This window comes from Sphaeramia orbicularis, chromosome 24 (genome assembly GCF_902148855.1).
Source record: "Sphaeramia orbicularis chromosome 24, fSphaOr1.1, whole genome shotgun sequence".
Classification (NCBI taxonomy): Eukaryota; Metazoa; Chordata; class Actinopteri; order Kurtiformes; family Apogonidae; genus Sphaeramia; species Sphaeramia orbicularis.
Genome location: NC_043979.1, coordinates 38,240,782 through 38,264,112, shown reverse-complemented (window position 1 = coordinate 38,264,112; position 23,331 = coordinate 38,240,782). Strand labels below are relative to the sequence as shown.

The following is a 23,331-nucleotide window of genomic DNA, read 5'->3' as shown; positions in this document are numbered from 1 at the left end:
ATTTGAGATTTTTTTGCTTAATTGAAGAATTTTTTTTTTTAACTTAATTTAAGATTTTTTTTTGGCTTTATTCAAGATTTTTTTTTTACTTAACTGAAGATTTTTTATTTTTTATTTTTTTGCTTAATTCAAGATTTTTTCCTCAATTCAAGCTAAATTTTTTTTTTGCTTAATTCAATTCAAGACAGTGGAATTTTTGCACTTGTCAAAAACATCCCAGGGGCCGAACTGGATCCTTTGGCGGGCCGCATTTGGCCCCCGGGCCGCATGTTTGACACCCCTGATATACACAATAAAGAAAGCGGTTAGCTATACACAACTAGATATAAAGTCATACTGTGTAAAGCATTATCCTCTTATTCATAAATGTTAGTATTGCGGATCTAAAACAATAATGGCTGACACAAAAACACAAAATGTGGACGGATGTGACATGGTTGTTACAGATCCCATCATACTGATGCTCGGCAGCCATGTCACCATTTACACTAACTAGGATCAGAATTATTTATTGTATAGTTTATCATCATACTAAAGAGTAAATAACAAAATAGAATTATTTCTTCATAAAAATGCTTATTATTAGAAAACTGTTGATTTAAAAAGTGACGTGTGACATTCTTCATGTATGCATCGGCATAACATAAGCAGGATGGATCAGCACCATACTCCATATTGCAACCTGTAAAAATAAAACATGTGATATGTAGTGTATAATCTTGGAAGAAAAATTGGGGAATCTAAAAGAACAGAATATTTGTTTTTCAGGTAAATTCAGTTCAAATATAACTTGGCCATTTGTGACATGAAAATATAGCATTAGTTGTGACGAAATTGGACATTTTTGACCTGAAAACATAGTTCATATGACCATCAACATGTTGCAACAGAACTGAAATCCTGTCAATTTGCAGAACTTGCATTTACCAACACAAAGTTTATATTAATTTCTTATGCACAAAGACATAAATAAGACCTCTAAGCAAATTTTAGCCGATATACTTGACGAAATGATGCAAAACAATTACGATACCAGACCAAAATAAGTGAATAAATATGTCACAAGATGTCAAATTTTTGAATGCAATACACGTGTTAAAAATTTGGCTCTAAAGCAGCAAAATATTTCACATATGGAAAGTCCAACTCAGTCCAACTGTCTTTATTAGTATTCTCCAGATAGGGACATGTAATGAGAGTGAAGGGAAAAATTTCTTCCTCAACAGACTGCTGAACTGTATCCCCAAGCCTCTCATGGCAGTAATAGGATTTTACACCTGGGAACTGAAAGCTCCTCTCAACTCTATAAATCGCTGTCAAAACAACCACTAGGTCACAACAAGGCAAAGAGCAGAGGGAGGAGGAGGAGGAAGTGAGCATTTTCACTTTTGGGGACGAGAGTGGAGGCTGAGAAAGCTACGAAAGCAGGGTCACAGGACGCAGATGATGAAAAGCATCAGGGAAAGGAGGTGTCAGGTATGAAATATATGAACAAACTCCTGGGGGAGGATGATTTCTGAGAGCACAAAAAAAAAAAAAAAAAAAAAAAAAAGGTAGTCTGGGAGAAAGAGGTGGTGTTTTTTCATTATTTTTGTTGTGAGATATAAAAGTCCTGATGGGAGTGGGCACAAAAACAAATCCATGGAAACAGCAAATTAACCCGTAAAGACCCAGTGACCCAGAGATTTCACCTTTCTTAAATGACTTATCACTGTTTATTATAATATGATCCACTGTATTTTGCATTTTTTCAAGTTAACCCTTTCATGCACGAATTATGAGAACCTTAGTCAAGATTTTTTTCTTCAGTGTTTAGCCATGAAAAACACAATACGATCGAGTTTTTTTTTCTATGGAGTTACAAAAATATCCATGCATTTAATTTTTGAAGGAAAGAAACATGTGTTTAAAACCCAATATCAGAGAGTGATATGAAAACAATGAAATAAAAACATTTTTAATGCTGCTAATATGATGTCTTCTCACATTTTAACATATTCTAATGCTAGTAATTACTCACTTCATGGAGATAATATGCAAAAAAAAAACCTTCTTGTCTAACAAATAACAATTGATTTACACTCAAACATGTTAGTGCAGATCAGGTTTATCAAGAACAGCAAAGTTACAGTAATGATCTGAATTACAGTGTATGGGATGGTGCATAAGCGTCCACTGTGTTGGCTGATATGGAACTAAAACAACAAAACCCATTAATATACAAGAGAACAGCTGGAGAAGAACTGTCCACTGGAGTGGACAGTGCATGAAAGGGTTAAAATCATGTATTTTCCTGTATTAACCCTTTCATGCATGAATTATTAGAACCTTAATCCAGGTTTTTTTCCTGAGTATTTTTATTCCTCTAAAGCACAGGTGTCAAACATGCGGCCCGGGGGCCAAATCCGGCCCTTGGGATGAATTTGTGAAATGCAAAAATTACACTGAAGATATTAACAATCATTTCAGTTCAGGTTCAGACCAAATCAATCTCAAGTGGGTCAGATCATTAAAATACTATCATAATAACATATAAATAATGACAACTTCAAATGTTTCTCTGTATAAATGTAAATATTTTCATGTATTTACACTAAAAAAAAGTATAATATTGCAAAAAATGTAAATAATCTGAACAAATATGAACAACCTGAAATGTCTTACGTGAAGTAAGTACGATTTTAACAATATTCTGCCTGTTACTCAATGTTTTGTGTATTTGTAGATCCACTGTGATCTGTAAGTTCTAATGTACATGTGGAAATGATAAACTGAGGTATAATATTGTTAAAATTACACTTATTTTTTCAGTTTTTCATGTTATTCACATCTTTTGAAAGGACAGTTTGTAGATGTAAACCTTTTCATAATGTAATTTTACTTTTTTCGCTCTAAAACATAGAGAAAAATTTGGAGTTGACATTATTTATATATTATTATGTAATTATTTCACTGGTTCGGCCTACTTCAGATCAAATTTAGCTGAATCCGGCCCCTGAACTAAAATGAGTTCGACACCCCTGCTCTAAAGCAATTGAATTAAAAAAAAAAAAGAACCTATTGGAGTTGCAAAAATGTTCACTCGGCTTGACACCATGTATTTGATTTTTGAAGCAAAGAAACGTATATACTGATATATTGTGTGAAAACTATGACATAAAAACATTTTTAACGCAGCTAAATTGATGTTTTCTCACATTTTAACATACTATAATACTAGTCATTACTCACTTCATAGAGATAATATGCAAAAAAAAAACCTTGTTAATTACAGTCTAATAACAATAACAAGCATTTGATTTACACTCTAACATGTTAGCACAGATCAGGTTTATCAAGAAAAGCAATGTTACAGTAATGGTATGAATTACACTATATGGGATGATGCATGTGTGTCCACTGTGTTGGCTGATATGGAACTAAAACATCAAAATTCATGAATATACAAGAGAACAGCTGTAGAATAACTGTCCACCGGAGTGACCACTATGCATGAAAGGGTTAAATTTATTGATCATGTAGATGTTCATAAAAGCTCTGATTAACCCATAAAGACCCAGTGTTACTTTTGTGGCAGTTCCCAAATGAATTTTTTTCTATATCTAACCTTTCTTAAGTGATTTATCACCATCTGCTGCATTTTGCATTTTTTCAAGTTAAAATAATGTATTTCCCTGTATTAATTAATTGATCATGCAGATGTTCATAAAACCCATCAAGACCCAGTGTTATTTTTGTTTCAGTTCCCAAATGAATTTTTTTCTATATCTAACCTTTCTTAAGTGATTTATCACCATTTATTATAATATTATACACTGCATTTTGCATTTTTTCAAGTTAAAATCATGTATTTTCCTATAGTAAATCTACTGATCATATAGATGTTCATAAAACCCATAAAGACCTAGTGTTACTTTTTTGTCAGTTCTCAAATGAATTTTTTCTATATCTAACCTTTCTTAAGTGATTTATCACCATTTATTATAATATTATCTGCTGCATTTTTTCAAGTTAAAATGATGTGTTTTCCTGTATTAAATTAACTGATCATGTAGATGTTCATAAAACCCATAAAGACCCACTGTTACTTTTGTGGCAGTTTCAAAATAATTTTTTTCTTGAGATTTCACCTTTCTTAAGTGATTTATCACCATTTATTCTAATATTATACACTGTATTTTGCATTTTTTCAAGTACAAATCATGTATTTTCCTGCAGTAAATCTACTGATCATATAGATGTTAATAAAACCCATAAAGACCCAGTGCTACTTTTGCGGCAGTTCCCAAATGAATTTTTTTTTTCTATATCTAACCTTTCTTAAGTGATTTATCACCATTTATTATAACATTATTAGCATTTTGCATTTTACTAGGTTAAATCATGTATTTTCCTGTTATAAATTCACTGATCATGTAGATGTTCATAAAAGCTCAGATTAAAGTTGAGGGTTATTAAAAACTGCAGAAAAATGGACTTTTTCAGTAAAATATATCATTAACTGAACGTATATCAAGCATTTCCATCCACTGTCATTGATCCAACTCCGTGGGTTTTACTGGTGAATCAATGCTGTAGAGGATGACAGTGTTTCCACGGTAACTACGGAGCCTCTGAACATCCAAATGGCTCATATCTGATGACCACGAAAAGACGACAAACTGTATTTTACGCCAATTATTTACATGGATTGATAGAATTACTGGATCAACAGGGATTCAATATTTTACAACAATCTATGGTTTTGTTCAGTGGTGGATTTTTGGGTCTTTTTGGGTTACCAAAACATGTGCTCATCAAGTACAGAAGTGGAGTTTATGAAAAACACAAGTGTAAAAAAGGACTGTTGTCATAGTACAAAAATACAACTAGAGACAGGTCCACAGCACAAATAAATACAAAATATACATACATGTTATTACCTATAGGAACACCACTATAGGTAACATGTGGTGCCTTTATGGGTTAAAGTTGAGGGTTATTATATCAGAAACAGGCAAAACTGAAGAAGAAGTGACTTTTTCAGCAAAGATATCAGTAACTGAATGTAAAACCAAGCATTTCTTTTCACTGTTATTAATCCAATTCCATGGGTTTTACTAGTGAATCAACGCTGTAGAAGATGACGGTGTTTCCATGGTAACTACAGAGCCTCTGAACGTCCAAATGGCTCATATCTGACGACCATGAAAAGATGAAAAACTGTATTTTATACCAATTATTTCCACATTTTGATAAAGTTAGTGGATTAACAGGTATTAAACATTTACATCAGTAGAAGGTTTTAGTTGTTTGTGGATGTTTGGGTTTTTATGGGTTAAAGTTGGGGGTTATTATATCAGAAACAAAAAAAAAAAAAGAAGAAAAAGTGACTTTTTCAGCAAAGATATCTATAACTGAACATAAAAACAAGTGTCTCCATCCGCTGTCATTTATCAAAATCCATGAGTTTTACTGGCGAATCAATACTGCAGAAGATGACGGTGTTTCCATGGTAACTACAGAGCCTCTGAATGCCCAAATGGGTCATATCTGATGATCATGAAAAGACGACAAACCATATTTTACACCAATTATTTACACATTTTGATAAAATTTGTGGATTAACAGGTATTAAACATTTACATTAGTAGAAGGTTTTAGTTGTTTGTGGATGTTTGGGTTTTTATGGGTTAAAGTTGGGGGTTATTTTATCAGAAACAAAAAAAAATGAAGAAAAAGTGACTTTTTCAGCGAAGATATCAATACAGGAATGTAAAAACAAGTGTCTCCATCCACTATCATTTATCAAAATCCGTGGGTTTTACTGGCAAATCAATGTTGTAGAAGATGACGGTGTTTCCATGGTAACTACAGAGCCTCTGAACGTCCAAATGGCTCATATCTGATGACCATGAAAAGATGAAAAACTGTATTTTACACCAATTATTTCCTCATATTGATAGGATTTGTGGATCAACAGGTATTAAACAGTTTAGATCAGTAGATGGTTTTGGTTAAAGGTGAATGTTTGGGTCTTTATGGGTTAAAGAGATGGTCGGTAAGGAGTAAAGGATATGGATGTAAGCATGGTAGAGACAGGAAAGAGTTGCAAAATTCATGTCCATGTCAGTTTTTGTGGCTCTTACCTGCCAGGTCATCATCAGGCCACCATCCCAGCTCACAGGCCTTGCAGGTAAACTCATCCTGGACGTACTCATTGTCTTTGCATGTGGTGCAGATCCAACAGCAGCTCACCTCACCTTTCCGAATCACCTTCACACAGAAAACCCAAATGTCAACAATAAGCTATCACTGTAATTGCATTGACTGTATAATTTCTTACCGACTTATCATGTTAATAATATTTGTCTAATTTGTATTGTACACTTTGCTTGTTCTAATAGAGCAGGGGCGTCAAATTCATTTTAGTTCGGGGGCCACATACAGCCCAATATGATCTAAAGTGGGTGTGATCAGCAAAATAATAACATAATAACCTACAAATAAAGTCAACTCCAAACTGTTCTTTATGTTTTAGAGTGAAAAAAGTAAAATTACACTGTGGAAATGTTTACATCTACGAAGTTTCCTGTACAAAATGTGAATAAAATGAACAAAATATGAACAACCACAAACAACCTGAAATTTCTTGAGAAAAACATAAGTGTAAAAAAGTGTAATGTTAACAATATTATGTGTCAAAGTATTATTTACACGTGAATTCAAATGCACAGATCACAGTGGATCTACAAAGGTGCAAAAGTTAGAAACAGGCACAATATTGTTAAAATTGCAATTCCGTCTTTTAAGACATTTAGGTTTTTTTAATTAATTTATTTATTTTTTGTGGAAGAATAGTTTGCAAATCTAAACAATTTCATGACAATGATTTAAAAAAATCTGAAACAAAGAGAAAAGCTTAGAGTTTTCATTATTTATAGGTTATTATGATCATATTATGACAAGGGTTGGGGGGGATTTTTTTTTTTTTTTGGTTGAAATTTTCAGGGAATGTTGATACTGGCACAAAGAACAAATGAAAAAAAATTGGTGGTGATGGGGGGGGATTTGATGACATTTTAAGGAAATGTTGATACTGGCACAGAGAACAAATGGAAAAAAAAATTTCTGGTGATTGGGGGGGGTTGATGAAATTTTGCGGAAATGTTGATACTGGCACAAAGAACAAATGGTTAAATTTTGGTGGCATTCGGGGGGGGGGGGGTTGGATGACATTTTGAGGAAATATTGATACTGGCACAAAAACAAATGACAAAATTTTGGTGATGATCGAGGGTGGGGGGGTGAATTTTAATGAAATTTTCAGGGAATGTTGATATTGGCACAAAGAACAAATGATAAAATTTTGGTGGTGATTGGGGGATGGGGTGCGGGGGGGGAGGTGGTGGTGGCAGATTTTAATGAAATTTTAATGAAATGTTGATACTGGCACAAAAAACAAATGAAAAAATTTTGGTGGTGATGGGGGGGGGGGGGGGGTGATTTGATGAAATTTTGAAGGAAATGTTGATACCGCCACAAAGAACAAATGATGAAATTTTGGTGGTGATTGGGGGGGGGGCAGATTTTGATTAAATTTTATTGAAATGTTGATACTGGTGCAAAGAACAAATGAAAAAATTTTAGTGGTGATGGGGGGGGGGGGGTGATTTGATAAAATTTTCAGGGAATGTTGATACCGGCACAAAGAACAAATGATGAAATTTTGGTGGTGATCGGGGGGGAGGAATTTTAATGAAATTTTCAGGGAATGTTGATATTGGCACAAAGAACAAATGATAAAATTTTGGTGGTGATTGGGGGATGGGGTGCGGGGGGGGAGGTGGTGGTGGCAGATTTTAATGAAATTTTAATGAAATGTTGATACTGGCGCAAAGAACAAATGAAAAAATTTTGGTGGTGATTGGGGGGTGATTTGATGAAATTTTCAGGGAATGTTGATACCGGCACAAAGAACAAATGATGAAATTTTGGTGGTGATCGGGGGGGCAGATTTTGATTAAATTTTATTGAAATGTTGATACTGGTGCAGAGAACAAATGAAAAAATTTGGTGGTGATGGTGGGGGGGCAGATTTGATGACATTTTTAAGGAAATGTTGATACTGGCACAAAGAACAAATGATTAAATTTTGGTGGTGATCGGGCGGTGATTACATTTTGTGGGGGGCGGGGGGTGTGTGTGTGACTAATCTGCCTTGGCGGAGGTCTGCGCGAGTGCTTTTGTAGTTCATAACAGTAATAATCTTCCTAGTCTAAGCGTATCTGAATATCTTTATCTATCTCTTATCTCTATATCTGAATCCGAATCGGCACTTCAGTAGCCGCTCCAAACACCGATCAATCCGTCACGAAACGTAAATTTGTGAGCATCAAGGGGGACGTCGAGGATCCGAAAGGATACGCTGACACTTTCCTTTAGCCTCAGTCATACTGTTTAGAAAACAAGGCCAGCTTCTTTTACATTCTGCTCCCAGAGAAGCTGTTACCAGCACTGTGATATGTAAAATAGGGTGATAAGTGGGGCAGGAAACAAAAAGCAAAAAAAAAAAAGAGCAAGGGGAAGAGTGAGCAGCCAGGAGAGAGGATGCACCGTCCCTTAGGGCGAGTTAGTGGATAGCTAGACTGAAAACAGTTGGCCCACATGAAGCAAATCAGGGCATCTCCTCAAAATGGGCTCAATACTGGTGTTTATTATTTAGTCTGTGTCAGAATGGATCTTTTTCTTCACCCAGGTAGAGGGGAGACACTGGAATTAAAGTGCAATATAAACCTATGTGGGTGTGCTGGTTTTAATTCACCATACTGTATGAATGTTTCATATATTGCCCTACTGTGCGCCTCAATAGGCAGCAAATTATGTAATATTTTCACAGCTACAAGCGCTGCAAAGAAAAGAGCAGACTGTATCGAGAGAGTCGCCGGGCAAACTGGATGTACTCCGCTGGAATAAGAATGGATCGGCATTCTCCTTCCATCCACTGTCTCCGTGTGAGTGATATGAAAGTCTACCATGCGACGTGAAAGAACAACAACCTGACGAGTTTTGACAAGACGTGCCTTTTCATTTTTTGTGGTTTTCTTCGGTGGGGATCCAATGGTTTTAACAGCACAGCGTGCTTTCCTCATGTTCCACCAAAACTACTTCTCTCCTGACACTGTCACTTCATCTGGTGCTCAGCATCGTCCAAGAAGTGTTAGATATGTTGAAAATTTTACCTCAGTTCGCAAGGTTTCCTTTCAATTTTGAAACTACACTACAAACAAAAAGTGTAGAATATTTATTTATTTATTTATTTATTTATTTGGTCATTTTTTGAGCAATTTTTGCCATTTGTATATAAAACTATGTGTGGTCTTTTTAATTATTTTATTATTTATTTATTTAGTTATTATTATTATTATTATTTATTTATTTATTTATTTATTTATTGATTGATTGATTGATTGATTGATTGATTGATTGATTGATTGATTGATTGATTGATTGATTGATTGATTGATTTTATATGTCTGTGTGTGAAGGTGTGTAACTCACTGGTGAAAAAAGCCCTGATGAAAACCAGAGGTCGCAACGTGTTCGCTGTATTTTAAAAGATTGCCATGAATAAAGGCATTTTATTTTTACACAAATCCCACAGTGTGCCTTGGAATATTTTTTTCTGAAATCTTGCATGTTTATGCTGATTTTTTTGACTCCAAAAAGTTAAGGATATTTCTTTTTTTTTTTTTCCTTTTTTTTTTTTTTGTGTCATTTTTGCCATTTGTAAATTAAACTATATCTGGTCATTAAAAAAAAAGTGTTTCAATTCAGTTCACACACAAAAAGTAAAAAACACTGTGCGAGAATCCCAACTGAAAAACATAGCCCAAAAATTAAAAATATCCTTAACCCTTTCATGCATGGTGGTCACTACAGTGGACAGTTATTTTACAGCTGTTCTCTTGTATATTCATGGGTTTTATTTTTTTAGTTCCATATCAGCCAACACAGTGGACGCTTATGCATCATCCCATACACTGACGTTCAGACCATTACTGAAACTTTGCTGTTTTTGATCAACGTGATCTGCAGAAACATGTTTGAGTGTAAATCAATTGTCATTTGTTAGACAAAATCAGTTTTTTTTTTTTTTTGCATATTATCTCCATGAAGTGAGTAATAACTAGCATTAGAATATGTTAAAATTTGAGAAAACATCATATTAGCAGCATTAAAAATGTTATTATTTCATTGTTTTCACTTTCTGATATTGGGTTCTAAACATGTTTCTTTACTTCAAAAATTAAAATGCGTGGACATTTTTGTAACTCCATAAAAAAAAAAAAAAAAAAAAAAAAAAAAAACTTGATCGCATTGTTTTTTTTCATGCCTAAGGAGGAATAAAAACACTCAAGAAAAAAAAATCTTGACTAAGGTTCTCATAATTCATGCATGAAAGGGTTAACTTTTTGTTTATAGTGTATGTTCTTAGGTAAACAACCAGACTGTATAGAAGAATTTTGCAAAAAAAACCCAAACCAAAACAAAACCAAAAAAAACATCTGTTGAATATTTTGTTGGTTGCTAGCAAGAAAGTAATCACTAGAAAATGGATGACTGCCAAACTACGAACATTAGAAGACTGGATAGAACTTGCTGATGGAGAAACTCACATTTACTTTGAGACTACAACATGACAAATTTGAGGAATGCTGGAAACCATGGATGGACTTTAATTATGAACACTAAAAAGGAACAAAATCGTGACACCCACTGTTATTTAGCTACTATATTACTGTCGTTTGTATTACTGTTCATTTTTTTTAGGAATGTTTTGTTGTTTAAAAAAAAAAGGGGAAAGAAATCAAGGTGTGATAACATTTGAGATATACACAGAAACATGATTGTACAGATAGATTGTTTTGTATTTATAGAAAAACAACACTGTAAAATGTTATATGTGCATGTGAATGTAAAACATGTAAATTGTCCATTACAAAATAAAAAACAAACAAACTTGAATTAATTTTTTTTTTTCTTACTCCAATTCCAGGATGAGAGCAGCAGGAGCCAAAGCTATCTCCAGCATATTTCAGAGGGGTTCAAAAAAATTACCTGACACATATAATTGAGTGCAATACCATTTTTTTCCTCTGAAATAAGGTCCAATGGGACACAACCAGGACGGGCAGGACTATGGCTCTTTGTTCTGTGCAGTTTTGTGTGAAATAGCAGTGGAGTGTATCCCTTGTCACATCTTGCTAACACCAAAAGGGTCATTATCTCAACACAATTCACTGTGTTCTTGAATGAAAAGGCACTAACAGATGAAAATCAATACAAGCCTCGATGTGAGACACAGCGTCATCTTCAAAGCCACTGAGCATCTTGTGGAACTGATAGTTCGGATGATGACAGTTCTGTAAATTTTAGCTCTATAGTCTTTCTGATTATGTCTCATACACTATGTTCAGACAGCAGGTCTTAATGTACAATCCAGATTTTTTGGTGAAATCCGATCGTTCAATATTACACATTAAATAAGACTTCTATCAGTTTTGAGTATGAGCTGAATGCGATCTTGAGGTGACCCACAAAGAGGTCCTGACGTATTATGTGACCATGCAGGCGTTCATGGAAGTACATATGGAGGCATCTCGTCTGGACACAGAATTGTGATGTTTGTGGCATTTAAATGTCAGATAAATGTGGCCTGGCTGTTCAGACTGAAGTCGTATTGTCAAATATCAGATACGCATCAGATTTAGGACCACATATGAAAGTGGCCTGGGTCGGATTTGAAAAAATCAGATTGTGCTGTTGAAACTGTCTGTAACAGATCAGACACAGGTCACATGTATAAAAAAAAAACTGGATTTGGGCGACATTTGCCTGCAGTCTGAATGTAGCCATAGTGGTTTATGACAAACTTTGTGTTTCTCAACTTAAAATTAAACTTAACTAAACAAATTTTTCTTTTGAATTACCAAATATCATGTGTAATTGATGTCAGACTAAAAAACAATGAGATTTTTTCCAAAGTAAGGCTCAATTTTAGCTAACAGTTATGCTAACACTGTAACACTAAATTTAATTCCTGACAACTTAATGTCTTTGTAGCATTATAAACTCAGTAATGGTCTACCTAAGGACACAATCCTACGACTGACAGGTTGAAAAGGAAACTATGTGAAAGTTGTTGGTATACCAATATTTTTAAAAAATTTTATTTTATGGTAATGTAGAGGAGACGCGCTGGAGAGACTATGTCTCTCGGCTGGCCTGGGAACGCCTTGGGGTCCCCCCGGAAGAGCTGGAGGAGGTGTCTGGGGAGAGGGAAGTCTGGGCATCCCTGCTTAGACTGTTACCCCTGTGACCCAGCCCCGGATAAAGCAGACAATAATGGATGGATGGATGGATGGATAATGTAGTTTGCACAGGTTACATTCTGCTGCTGCTCCATGCACATGGTTTACTTTAGATATTGTGTCATTTTGTAAAACACATCAAAGTCAAAATGCCACAATCTAAGATACTGGAAATATGAAGTCCAAGGTACGACAATAATCAGACTGAGTCTATATATATATATTTGTAATTATGTCTCATATTGGTTTGCAACAAACTTTGAATTTCTTAACTTACAAATTTTTCTTTTGAATTGCCAAATATCATGTAATTGATGGCAGAATAAAAAACATTTTGAGGATTTTTCCAAAGTAAGGCTCGTGAACAGTTATGCTAACACTGTAACACTAAATTTAATTACCGACAACTTATTGTCTTTGCAACATTACAGACTCAGTAACAGTCTACCTAAGGACACAATCCTACGACTGACAGGCTGAAAAGGAAGCTATGTGAAAGATGTTGGTATACCTATGTTTTTAATTTTTATTTTTCACTATGATGCAGTTTGCACAGTTAAAACAGGTTACATTCTGCTGGCGCTTCATATGGTTTACTTTAGATATTGTGTCATTTTGTAAAACATATCAAAGTCAAAACGCCACAATCTTAAAAGACACTGGAAATATGAAGAAATTAAGAAGGTGGACTAAGATCCTTGAGAATTAGTTGCCGTTCATGGACGTGCAGGATAATTCCTTTACCAAATGGGAAGTGTTCAGATTTGCCACAAGAATGAGGCATTACGTTAAGCTGTGACAAAGCTACCACCAAGAGAGATATTTCCAGGCGCAAGGGAAAGAGATTTAGGTTTACTCTTAATAAAACAACTTGGAAAGAGTGTCTGTATGTGTCCTGTTGCTCTGGTAGTTAAAGCACAATCAATTCTGAATTAACTCTGCACCTATTTACTGGTATCATCATCTCTGAATTAATGCCTCTGGATAATTTGGGGCAGTTCCCTTCAGCCACAGAGTAAATTCTTCTCTGTTAATGAGTATAGATTTTCCAGACTTGATGTTTTCCAGACTAAATAACGCTGTTAGTGTTCATTCAACGCTGGAGAATTTGTACCCGTACCTTGATCTGGCCTTTGGAGCAGGGATCGCTGCAGACAGAACGGACCATGTCGCTGCTGTTCATCCACAGTTTGTTGTCATCAATACTCAAGATGCCTTCATGCCAGGAGCCCACATTGATGTAGTCATAGCGACCGTCACCTACACTTTGTAGATTCATGATGTCATACCTGTTTAGATAAGAAAGAGATGCAGAGGATCACATTTAGGAGAATTATGTTTATGAAGTGAGAATGGGTGGAAAGGATAATAACCGCTGAACCACTCATCCTACCAATACATGTGAATAATTCAGGTGAAATGCCGTTTCACTTTTTCTTCTTTTTTTTTTTTTGTTTCTGAAATAATAACCGTCCGTTTTAACCCATAAAGACCCAAACATCCACAACCAACCAAAACCCTCTACTGGTGCAACTGTTTAACACCTGTTAATCCACTAATCTTATCAATACATGTAAATAATTGGTGTAAAATACAGTTTTTCATCTTTTCATGGTCATCAGATATGACCCATTTGGATGTTCAGAGGCTCCATAGTTACCATGGAAACACCATCATCTTCTACAACTTTGATCCACCAGTAAAACTCACATAGTTTGACAAATACCAGTGGTTGTAGATACTTGTATTTTGCTGAAAAAGTCACTTTTTCTTCAGTTTTCTCTGTTCTGATATAATAACCTTTGAATTTACTCAGAGGTTTTTATGAACATTTGGGTGCTTCTATGAAACTGGGTTTATTTTTGGCATCATATTGGCTTTTTAGACCCAATAATAAAAGACAAATTTAAACATATTTACCCCCAGGATGTACCTAATGATGACCTCAGATAAATACAAAAAAAATTATACTCTTGCTCTGAGCAATCCCAAAATTAATAAATTTTTAATCAAATATTGGGGCCAAAAATAGGACCAAAATTGGGACAGGAAAAGCTACCTAGGTGTCAGTGCATTTGATCTGAAAACATGGCTTGAAATGGTCTATAAATATAGACACTGTCTTAAATTTGTCGATCCTAGTGGTTTTTCTAATCCAGACATTTTTTTTATTTTTCAAAAATTTCTTTTTCTGTTTTTATCAGATTTTCATCTGTCTTTGTTTTTATGATGGTTGTATTTTGTTGTTCTTAGCCCGCTTTGCACCCTGTGTTATCACTGTATGGTATGTGGGTTTTTCATGAATCCCCATGAAACCCATCGTGTCCACTTGTGTTACATACAGAACCTGCCCATTTACACACAAATAAATTGCGAGTGATTTTGCAACAGTGGTCATTTTTGTCAAACACTCTGTCTTGTATAATTAGTTCAATTCCCAAAGTGTACCTGTGAGAGAATAATAAGATATTCAAAAAAATAGTGGCACATAATTTTCATGTCCTTTTTAGCATGTTACATGTGGATTTTTGTGTAAAATATAAAAATGTGTTTTATCTGAAAAAATAATTTGTCTTCTATCTCAGTAAATAAGTATTTTTAAAATAGACCCAAACTTGCTTCATAACATTAGTCTACATCTGGTTTGAATTTTTCTGGCCCCATGTCCTGTTTTAAGGGACCAGTTTCACAGAAGCACCCATCTACATGATCAGTAAATGAAATATGGTAAAACAGCAGATTTTCGCAATTAAAAAAAAAAAAAAAAAAAAAAAAGGCAAAATGCATCAAATAATATTATAATAAATGGTGATAAATGCAGAGAAAAATCCATTTGGAAGTCACCATAAAAATGGTTCTGGGTCTAAAAGGGTTAAAAAAAAAAAAGACATGACATGGAAAGGGAAGGATAGAGTGGCAGGTAATTTAATGATCACACTCCCACATCTTGTTCCTGACATCCTCACAGTCTGACATACTTTATGCCAATTCTCACTGTGTCCTTATTTTTGGACTGAACCAGGATGTGATCCACCTGACCCTTAGCTGACGGACGAATGACACGGCTGTGTTTCCTCACTGTCAAATCCTGTCTGTTGGAGTAAAGAAAGATGAAAGTGGCTGCCACGGCGGACAATCCACTGAATCTGTTCCAGTCCAAAGTAATTACATGCTTTCATGCTCAAGATTGGTGCATATATGTGTGGATGTGCATGTGTGTTCACGACTACGGCAATGTGGAGATGATGGATATTCATAGATAACCCAGGCAGAGATATGAAATCTGCATTAGCATTTTCCTCGTTCTTTCTTTCTATACATTCCTTTGTGTCCGTCCTCTTACCTGCCGGGGGTATCTCCGTTTTCATCAAAGTATATCTCCTCCCCTGAAACTCCTCTGAAGGACGTCTTGAGCAGGTAGTCCAACAGTTTGCTGCCATCAATAGGGTCCATGGCCTCGCACAGTCCTGGATGGCCTGGACACAACTCCTTATGCATGTCATGGAGCCCATGAGCCATGGCATAGATGGCATTGATGACGAAGCCCATTTTACTGTCCTGGATGTAGTTTTCATGCAGGCTCTCGTTTCCTGTTAAAAAACAAAAAAGAAAGGGGTTTTAGTCTTTTACTTTACTGTTAAATAAAGCTTTCTTGTTGAAGTTTTTGTGCTGCATTTGCGGGACAGTGTTACAATAAGAGCGCAGTAAATATGATGCTGCAAAAATACTAATTTGGTCATTTCCTACAATGGAGTATTAGGGCCATATAAGAAAATAAAAACACCTGTCACTACGAGAATAAGTCGTAAAATATTTAGATAAAACCCGTTATTTTATGAGAATGGAGTCGAATACCAAAAGAGTCATAATTTTATGAGAATAAAGTCATAATATTTTGAGACGAAAGCCATAATATTATGAGAATAAAATTGGAGTTTAAAAAAAAAAATCATAATTTAATAAAAATAATGTGGTACTTTTATGAGATTAAAGTCATCATATTAATCAATTAAGTCATAGGAATAATGTCATAATTTAAAAACAAAAAAAAAATACTCGTCACTACGAGACTAAAGTCGTAAAATATTGAGATAAAACCCGTAATTTCATGAGAATAAAGTTGAATACAAAGAGTCCTAATTTTACGAGATTAAAATCGTAATATTGAGAGTAAATTAATAGTTAAAAGAAAAATCATATTTTAACAAAAATAATATGGTACTTTTATGAAATTTAAGTCATAACAGTTTGAGAATAAAGCCATAATATTATGAGAATAAAGTTGGAGTTTTAAAAAAAATATAAGAATTTAATTAAAATAATGTTGTACTTTTATGAAATTAAAGTCATAATATTTCGAGAATAAAGCCATAATATTATGAGAATAAAGTCGGAGTTTTAAAAAAAAAAAAAGAATTTAATGAAAATAATGTTGTACTTTTATGAAATTAAAGTCGTAATATTTCAAGAATAAAGCCATAATATTATAAGAATAAAGTTGTAGTTTAAAAAAAAAAATCTTAATTTAACAAAATAATGTTGTACTTTTATGAGATAAAAGTCGTAATATTTTGAGAATAAAGCCATTATATTATAAGAATGAAGTTATAGTTTAAAAAAAAAAGATGTATAATTTAACAAAAATAATGTCGCACTTTTATGCGATTAAAGTCGCAATATTTCAAGAATAAAGCCATAATATTACAAGAAAAAAGTCGTACTTTAAAAAAAAAAAATCAAAATTCAATGAAAATAATGTCGAACTTTTATGAGAATAAATCTGTAATATTTCAAGAATAAATTTGCAATGGAGCAATAAAAAGCCATAATGTATAAATTATGAGCCTTAAGCCTTGTTGATGACAGTTTCCAGTTATAATGAACGTAACAAGCGAAGCAGCAACTTTCACTTCTATTAGACCGGACGAACCCCAAATGAAAGTAGAACCTCAAAAAATGTTCAGTGTTCTCCATTATGTGAAGAGTGGGTACGACTTTATTCTTGTAAATTCTGATATTTTTCCCACTTGTTTTGAAATTTTGACATTATTCTTGTAATATTATGGCTTTATTCCCAAAATGTGACAACTTTAATCTCACAAAAGTACGACATTATTTTCGTAAAATGATGAATTTTCTTAAAATTACTTTATTCTCAAAATGTTATGACTTTATTCTTGTAAAATTATGACTTTTTGTATGCGACTTTATTTTCATAAAATTATGGGTTTTATCTTGATATTTTATAACTTTATTCTATAGTGACAAGTGTTTTTATTTTCTTATGTGGCTCTAATACACCATTGTAATTTCCACATTACATGATGAAATTAAAACCAGATGTGATTGCACAACAAGCTCTTTTGCAGCAAAATATATCAGCATACAGGGAAATCATAACATGTCGAAAGGCTCAATAGGAAACACATGTGGACGACTTGTGTCAGGGAAAACCCCAGGATTGTGGATGCCAAGCTGTACAAAAGTGCAAGGCATTGACGGTCTGTAAAATGCTTTAAGAAATCAAAAATGTAAGACACAAATCAAAAATGCTACATCTCCTTTGCATCCTTGCACGGTGACATTTCTTTCAGTTTTTAAAGATGACTGCCTCTTTAGACAGTGCATTTAAAATATTGATATTTCTCTGATGTCGACATGCACATACAGAATAAAACAAAAAGTGTGATCTGTCTCAGTACAGTGTGTGCCAGGTGAACCATTCCTCTGCGCACTTTTTCCAAGTGTAAAGCTATTTTCTTTTTACTTCCCATACAGTAGGAATAAGCTCAGTGCTCCGTATAAGAGTTTGACTGATGCAAACCTCACTCCAACTGAGAACCAGGGTCACTTTTTTTTAGATAATAGTGACCCGTGGGGCAATTTTCTAGGATGGAAAACTGACCCACCCCTTACATTATGTTATATTTGTATTGTATGTTAATAAAAATGTTCCAATACATTTCTATATCATAATAAACTTAAATATATGTGTATAATTTGAAATTTTCACCAGAATCTACTAAATTAATCCATAATACAGCTATTGAAGTAAATAATCTGTGTTTATTTTAGAGTTAGTGGACATCATAGACATGAAATTTACCCTTAATTATGAAAATTTTTGAAAAAATAGGTTTTATGTGTTTATTTTCCACATAAAAAAAAAAATAAAAAAAAGTATATATATATATATATATATATATATATATATATATATATATATATATATATATATATATATATAATTTTGTTTACTTTCCATGCTATAGAATTTTGACCCATTCTCTGTAAAATTTTGTGCTATTCATAACATTTTTTGTGTTTATATATCCCTTAAATAAACTTTTTTTCCCCCTTTTTTTTTTTTGTACAAATTTGGTGATTTTTTGGGGGTGGGTCATTTTTTCATGTGGGGGGTGGGGGTGGGGGTGGGGGGGGGGGGTGTCAGAGTTCTGTAATAAAAAACTGAAAACTGACCCACCCCTTATTATAATATATTATATTTGTATTGTATGTTAATAAAAATGTTCTAATACATTTGTATATCATAATAAGCTTAAATATATGTGTATAATTTGAAAGTTTCACCAAAAACTACTAAATTCATTCATTCATATAGCCATTGAAGTAAATAATCTGTGTTCATTTTAGAGTTGCTGGACATTATAAACTGCTTTTCCATTGGACATCTGCGCAAAACTTTACCAATATTTACTAAATGTTGAAAAAAACAGAAGCGTGTAATGTTGGTTTTTCCATTAAATCACAAATGTGATGATTTGTTTATTTATTACTGCGAGATGACATGAGAAGTCGTTCCATAAACATGGCAACGAACGTAAATATGTTGATTTACAGATATATTCATTATTATTATATATTACCCCTTTATCTCTTACTAAATTTAAAAAATGATTCAGTTTTCTAGTGTGTCCACACATATGTTTCTTTTAAAACTCTTCTTCTTTGCTTGTTGTAACGTCCATCAACATCTGTTTTTTTAAATTCACATGACTCTAGTTGCGGAAAAAGGTTTTTCCATGGCAGCTTTGCGTGATATAGCATTTGCACTATGCCCAAAAAACCACCTCTTGCCAGCAGAAAAACTTTTAATCAAAAAACACGAGTTTTGGTGAAATTGTCAATTTTCCATTAGGCAAATTTTTGTGCGCAAGTTTTATTTGTGCAGTTTAAGGATCAATGGAGAAGCGACTATAGACATGAAATCCACCCTAAATTATGAAAAAAAATTATGAAAAAATGTATTTTATGTATTTATTTTCTATTACATAATTAATATTAATGACATTTTTTTTTTTACATGCTGTAGAATTTTGACTCCTTGTAAATATTTATCTTTTATTATGTAATATAGGTCACATTTCCATGCTGTAGAAATTGGACCCTTTGCCTATTTCTATGTTTTATCATATCTTGTAGTTGTAAGATGTGATGTATTGTGACATAGGTACAAAATAAGAATATCTTCCATACTCTTTTAATATGAAACAGTTATAATCATCATAATTATGCTGCATTGAACATTGTACCAGTGTACATATTTGCAATATTAAGTGCTTGTACATTTGTGCAGTGCATGATTGTTAATAAATGTTTGTGCTTTCCATAACATTTTTTCTATTTATATATATCTTAAATAAACTTTCTTTTTGTTTTATTTTGTCTTTTTTTTTTTTTTTCTTTTTTACAAATTTGGTGATGTATTTGGGGTGGGTCACTTTCCCATGGGGGTCGCTTTTCTATCTGACACCAGAGGACTGCAGGAATCAAGACACGGGGTTTCATGACATCATACAGAGCGTTGGGTTTAACAAAGCATCAGTCAAACTCTTCCTTTCTTGAAGAAGTCAAACGCTTGCAAAGTGCAGGTGCAATTTGATACAACATGACCATGACAATAGCTTAAAAAGTGCACTTACCACCTTGAAGGTCTTTGGAATAAAAAGAAATATGCAAACATGTGATAAAAAACAGTAAGAGGTAGTAGAAAAGCAGCTATGACTGTTACAAACCACTCAGTTACTTGATTCAACAGTTGATTGAAAGCATGCTGGATGTTTTTTTTTTTCATGTCATTTTGATAAGTGTTCATTTACAGTTTTTTTTTTTTTTTGGACTGGATTTGTTGATTGTTATTGCTATAAAAAGTCAAGAGCACAATTTACCGTGGTCACCTTTTGAGAGCAAGGGGAGAGAATATTCAGGGAGGAAAACAGAAAAAATACACTGTTGTTATTGATAGGAATTAGCATTAGCATTAGCATTAGCATTAGTTTCCTGTTTATTTGAAGTTACTGTTCTTCTTTCTATGATACAGTCGCGGAAAAAATTATTAGACACCCCCCCCCCCCCCCCCCCCCCCCCCCGTTTTCTTCAATTTCTTGTTCATTTTAATGAACTAAAGTACAACTAAAGGTACATTTGCTAAGACAAATATAATGATAACAACAAAAATAGCTCATAAGAGTTTAATTTAAGAGCTGATATCTAGACATTTTCTATGGTTTTCTTGATAATAACCACATTCAACCCAATATGATATGAAATGGGCTGGACCAGTAAAATAATACCATAATAATATATAAATAATGTCAATTCCAAACTTTTTATTTCTAACTTCTATGTTTTAGAGTGAAAAACATTAATTTATATTGTAAATATGTTTACATCTACAAACTATCCTTTTAAAAAAATTGAATAACATGAACAAACTAAAATTTATTAAGGAAAATATGCACCTCAGCTTCTCATTTGCACATGTGCGTTACAGTTTACAGATCACAGTGGATCTACAAATACATAAAACATTTAGTAACAGGCAGAATATTCTTGAAATTGCCCTTACTTCTCTTAAGACATTTCAGGTTCACGTTTTTTGTGAAAGGATTGTTTGTAAATGTAAACATTTTACTTTTTACATTGAAACAAAGAGAAAAATTTGGAGTTGTCATTATTTGTAGGTTATTATGGAATCATTTAGTGATCTGAGCCACTTGAGATTGACTTGGTCTGTATGTGGAACCTGAACTAAAATGATTGTTAATATCTTAAAAGAGTGATATTTTGCTTTTTAAAATGTATTTATGCATTTTAAAACATTTCCCTGTGGTCTACATAAACTAAATGCTCTGCTTGGGTCTGAATTCTTCATTAATTCAACTCCACAGGTCCATCTTCAACAGTATTTCTGAGTAATGACACAAAAAAGGTCGTTTTGAGCGCTGGCCCTTTAAATGCGCATGACCCCGCCCCCTTGTCGGCTGTGCTGCTCTGTCCCGTTCAACCAACAACTGAAAATTTTGTGTAATCGGCTCGAAGTTTGGACATATTTTCAGTTTTTACCACAACCGCTGCTGCTGATAAACAACTACGTCGCACTCTGAGAAAAGTTCGTCTGAAGTCTTGACCTTATATGTGCAAATGTTGTGATGTAACTAGTTATAAAATGCTCCAAATTAAGAAGGAATTACAACAAGTTGTAGAAATCCACTTGATTTTTGCTGGAATGAATAAAAAAGATTGCTTTGCAGCACCTGGAGGGTTCAAATTCAAACTTTTTGAACTATTAGGGCCCAAATATACAAATAAATGAACCAAAGACTAAAATATAGTGGATTTAGCAAAATATGACCCTTGAAGTGATTTTCGGTATTATCAAGAAAACATAAAAAATGGGTAGATATCAGCTCTTAAATTATTATTATGTTTTCTTTTCTGTCTGTTTTAATCACATGATACACACAGGAGTTAGTACTTGATTGCATATCCATTGTTTTTGATGACTTTTGATGGTCTAATAATTTTTTCCGCGACTGTAAATAACCCTATCCACCTATACTTGTGTCTCTCTCATGTCACCCACCAGAGCAGACTTTCTTGTAGTTCTTGTTCTCCTGTGGGTGTCCAGCCAGGCGGCACTGGAAGCGGTACTGCCAGAACTCCGGGAACCAGGGGTTTCTGGTGTTGGTGTCCAGACGCAGCTTCAGATAGTAATCGTCGAAGGACTTGACCACCTCCGACTGCAGCTTCATAGTGATTCCTCCCTCGGCTTCCTGTTCATATCCCTCAACGACCTCGTAACGGTCTGCCCATCCATCACTGTAACAAAGAACAAAATAGAAAAAAGTAAGTAAAGACAAAAGTAACATATCTATTTATTTAGCACTGAAACCCTCATTAGTCGCTTTTCCATTGACCCTAAAATTGTGTGAGTACAACTTTCGCATAAAAATTTACCTAATGGAAAAATGTCAATTTCACCAGAAGTCTCATTTTTCGATTAAAAGTTTTTGCGCTGGCAAGAGGTGGTTTTTCAGGTGTAGCGCAAATGGTATATCACGCAAAACTGCAATGGTAAGACCTTCGTTCGCAACTAGAGCCAGGTGAATTAAAAATAATGTTGGATGTTGAGGGACGATACATCAAGTGAAGAAGAAGAAAAAGAAACATGTCGTGGTATGTGTGGACACACCAGGAAACCCAATCTTTTTTTAATTTAGTACGAGATAGAGGGGTAATATATTATAATAATGAATATATTTGTAAATCAACACCATATTTACGTTTGTCGCCATGTTCATGGAATGACTTCTCGTCTCATGTCGCGATAATGATGTTTGATGTTTGATGTATTCATTTATTTCGAAAATGAATGTCAAACAGAAGAAAATAAATAAACAAAACACTTAAACATAAGTCATATAATACATATTCGAAAAAGAGTGAGAAGAAGTACAACTTATAAACTCCCACCCCTTCTCCTTATATAATTAACAATAATAACCTTCCTCGTCTAATCATATCCATACACTATGCCATAATATGACTGATACTTACTAGTAAATAATTAGGTTTCTGGCTTTATATTTTTATGAACAAATATAATATGGTTTACATGAACACATAATACAATAACACATATATGTAAATACATATTCATACACAGATCTATACA

At 33.8% G+C, this 23,331-nt stretch overlaps 1 protein-coding gene across 1 annotated transcript in view; it reads right to left on the bottom strand.

The window, feature by feature from the left end:
• The window catches only part of grm1a (glutamate receptor, metabotropic 1a), a 95,760-nt gene that overhangs the window by 6,796 nt on the left and 65,633 nt on the right, over nucleotides 1–23,331 (bottom strand). Inside the window, 4 exon segments of the mRNA XM_030128327.1 lie at nucleotides 6,129–6,255; nucleotides 13,474–13,642; nucleotides 15,697–15,943; nucleotides 22,240–22,475. Coding sequence (XP_029984187.1) covers nucleotides 6,129–6,255; nucleotides 13,474–13,642; nucleotides 15,697–15,943; nucleotides 22,240–22,475 — 779 coding nt within the window.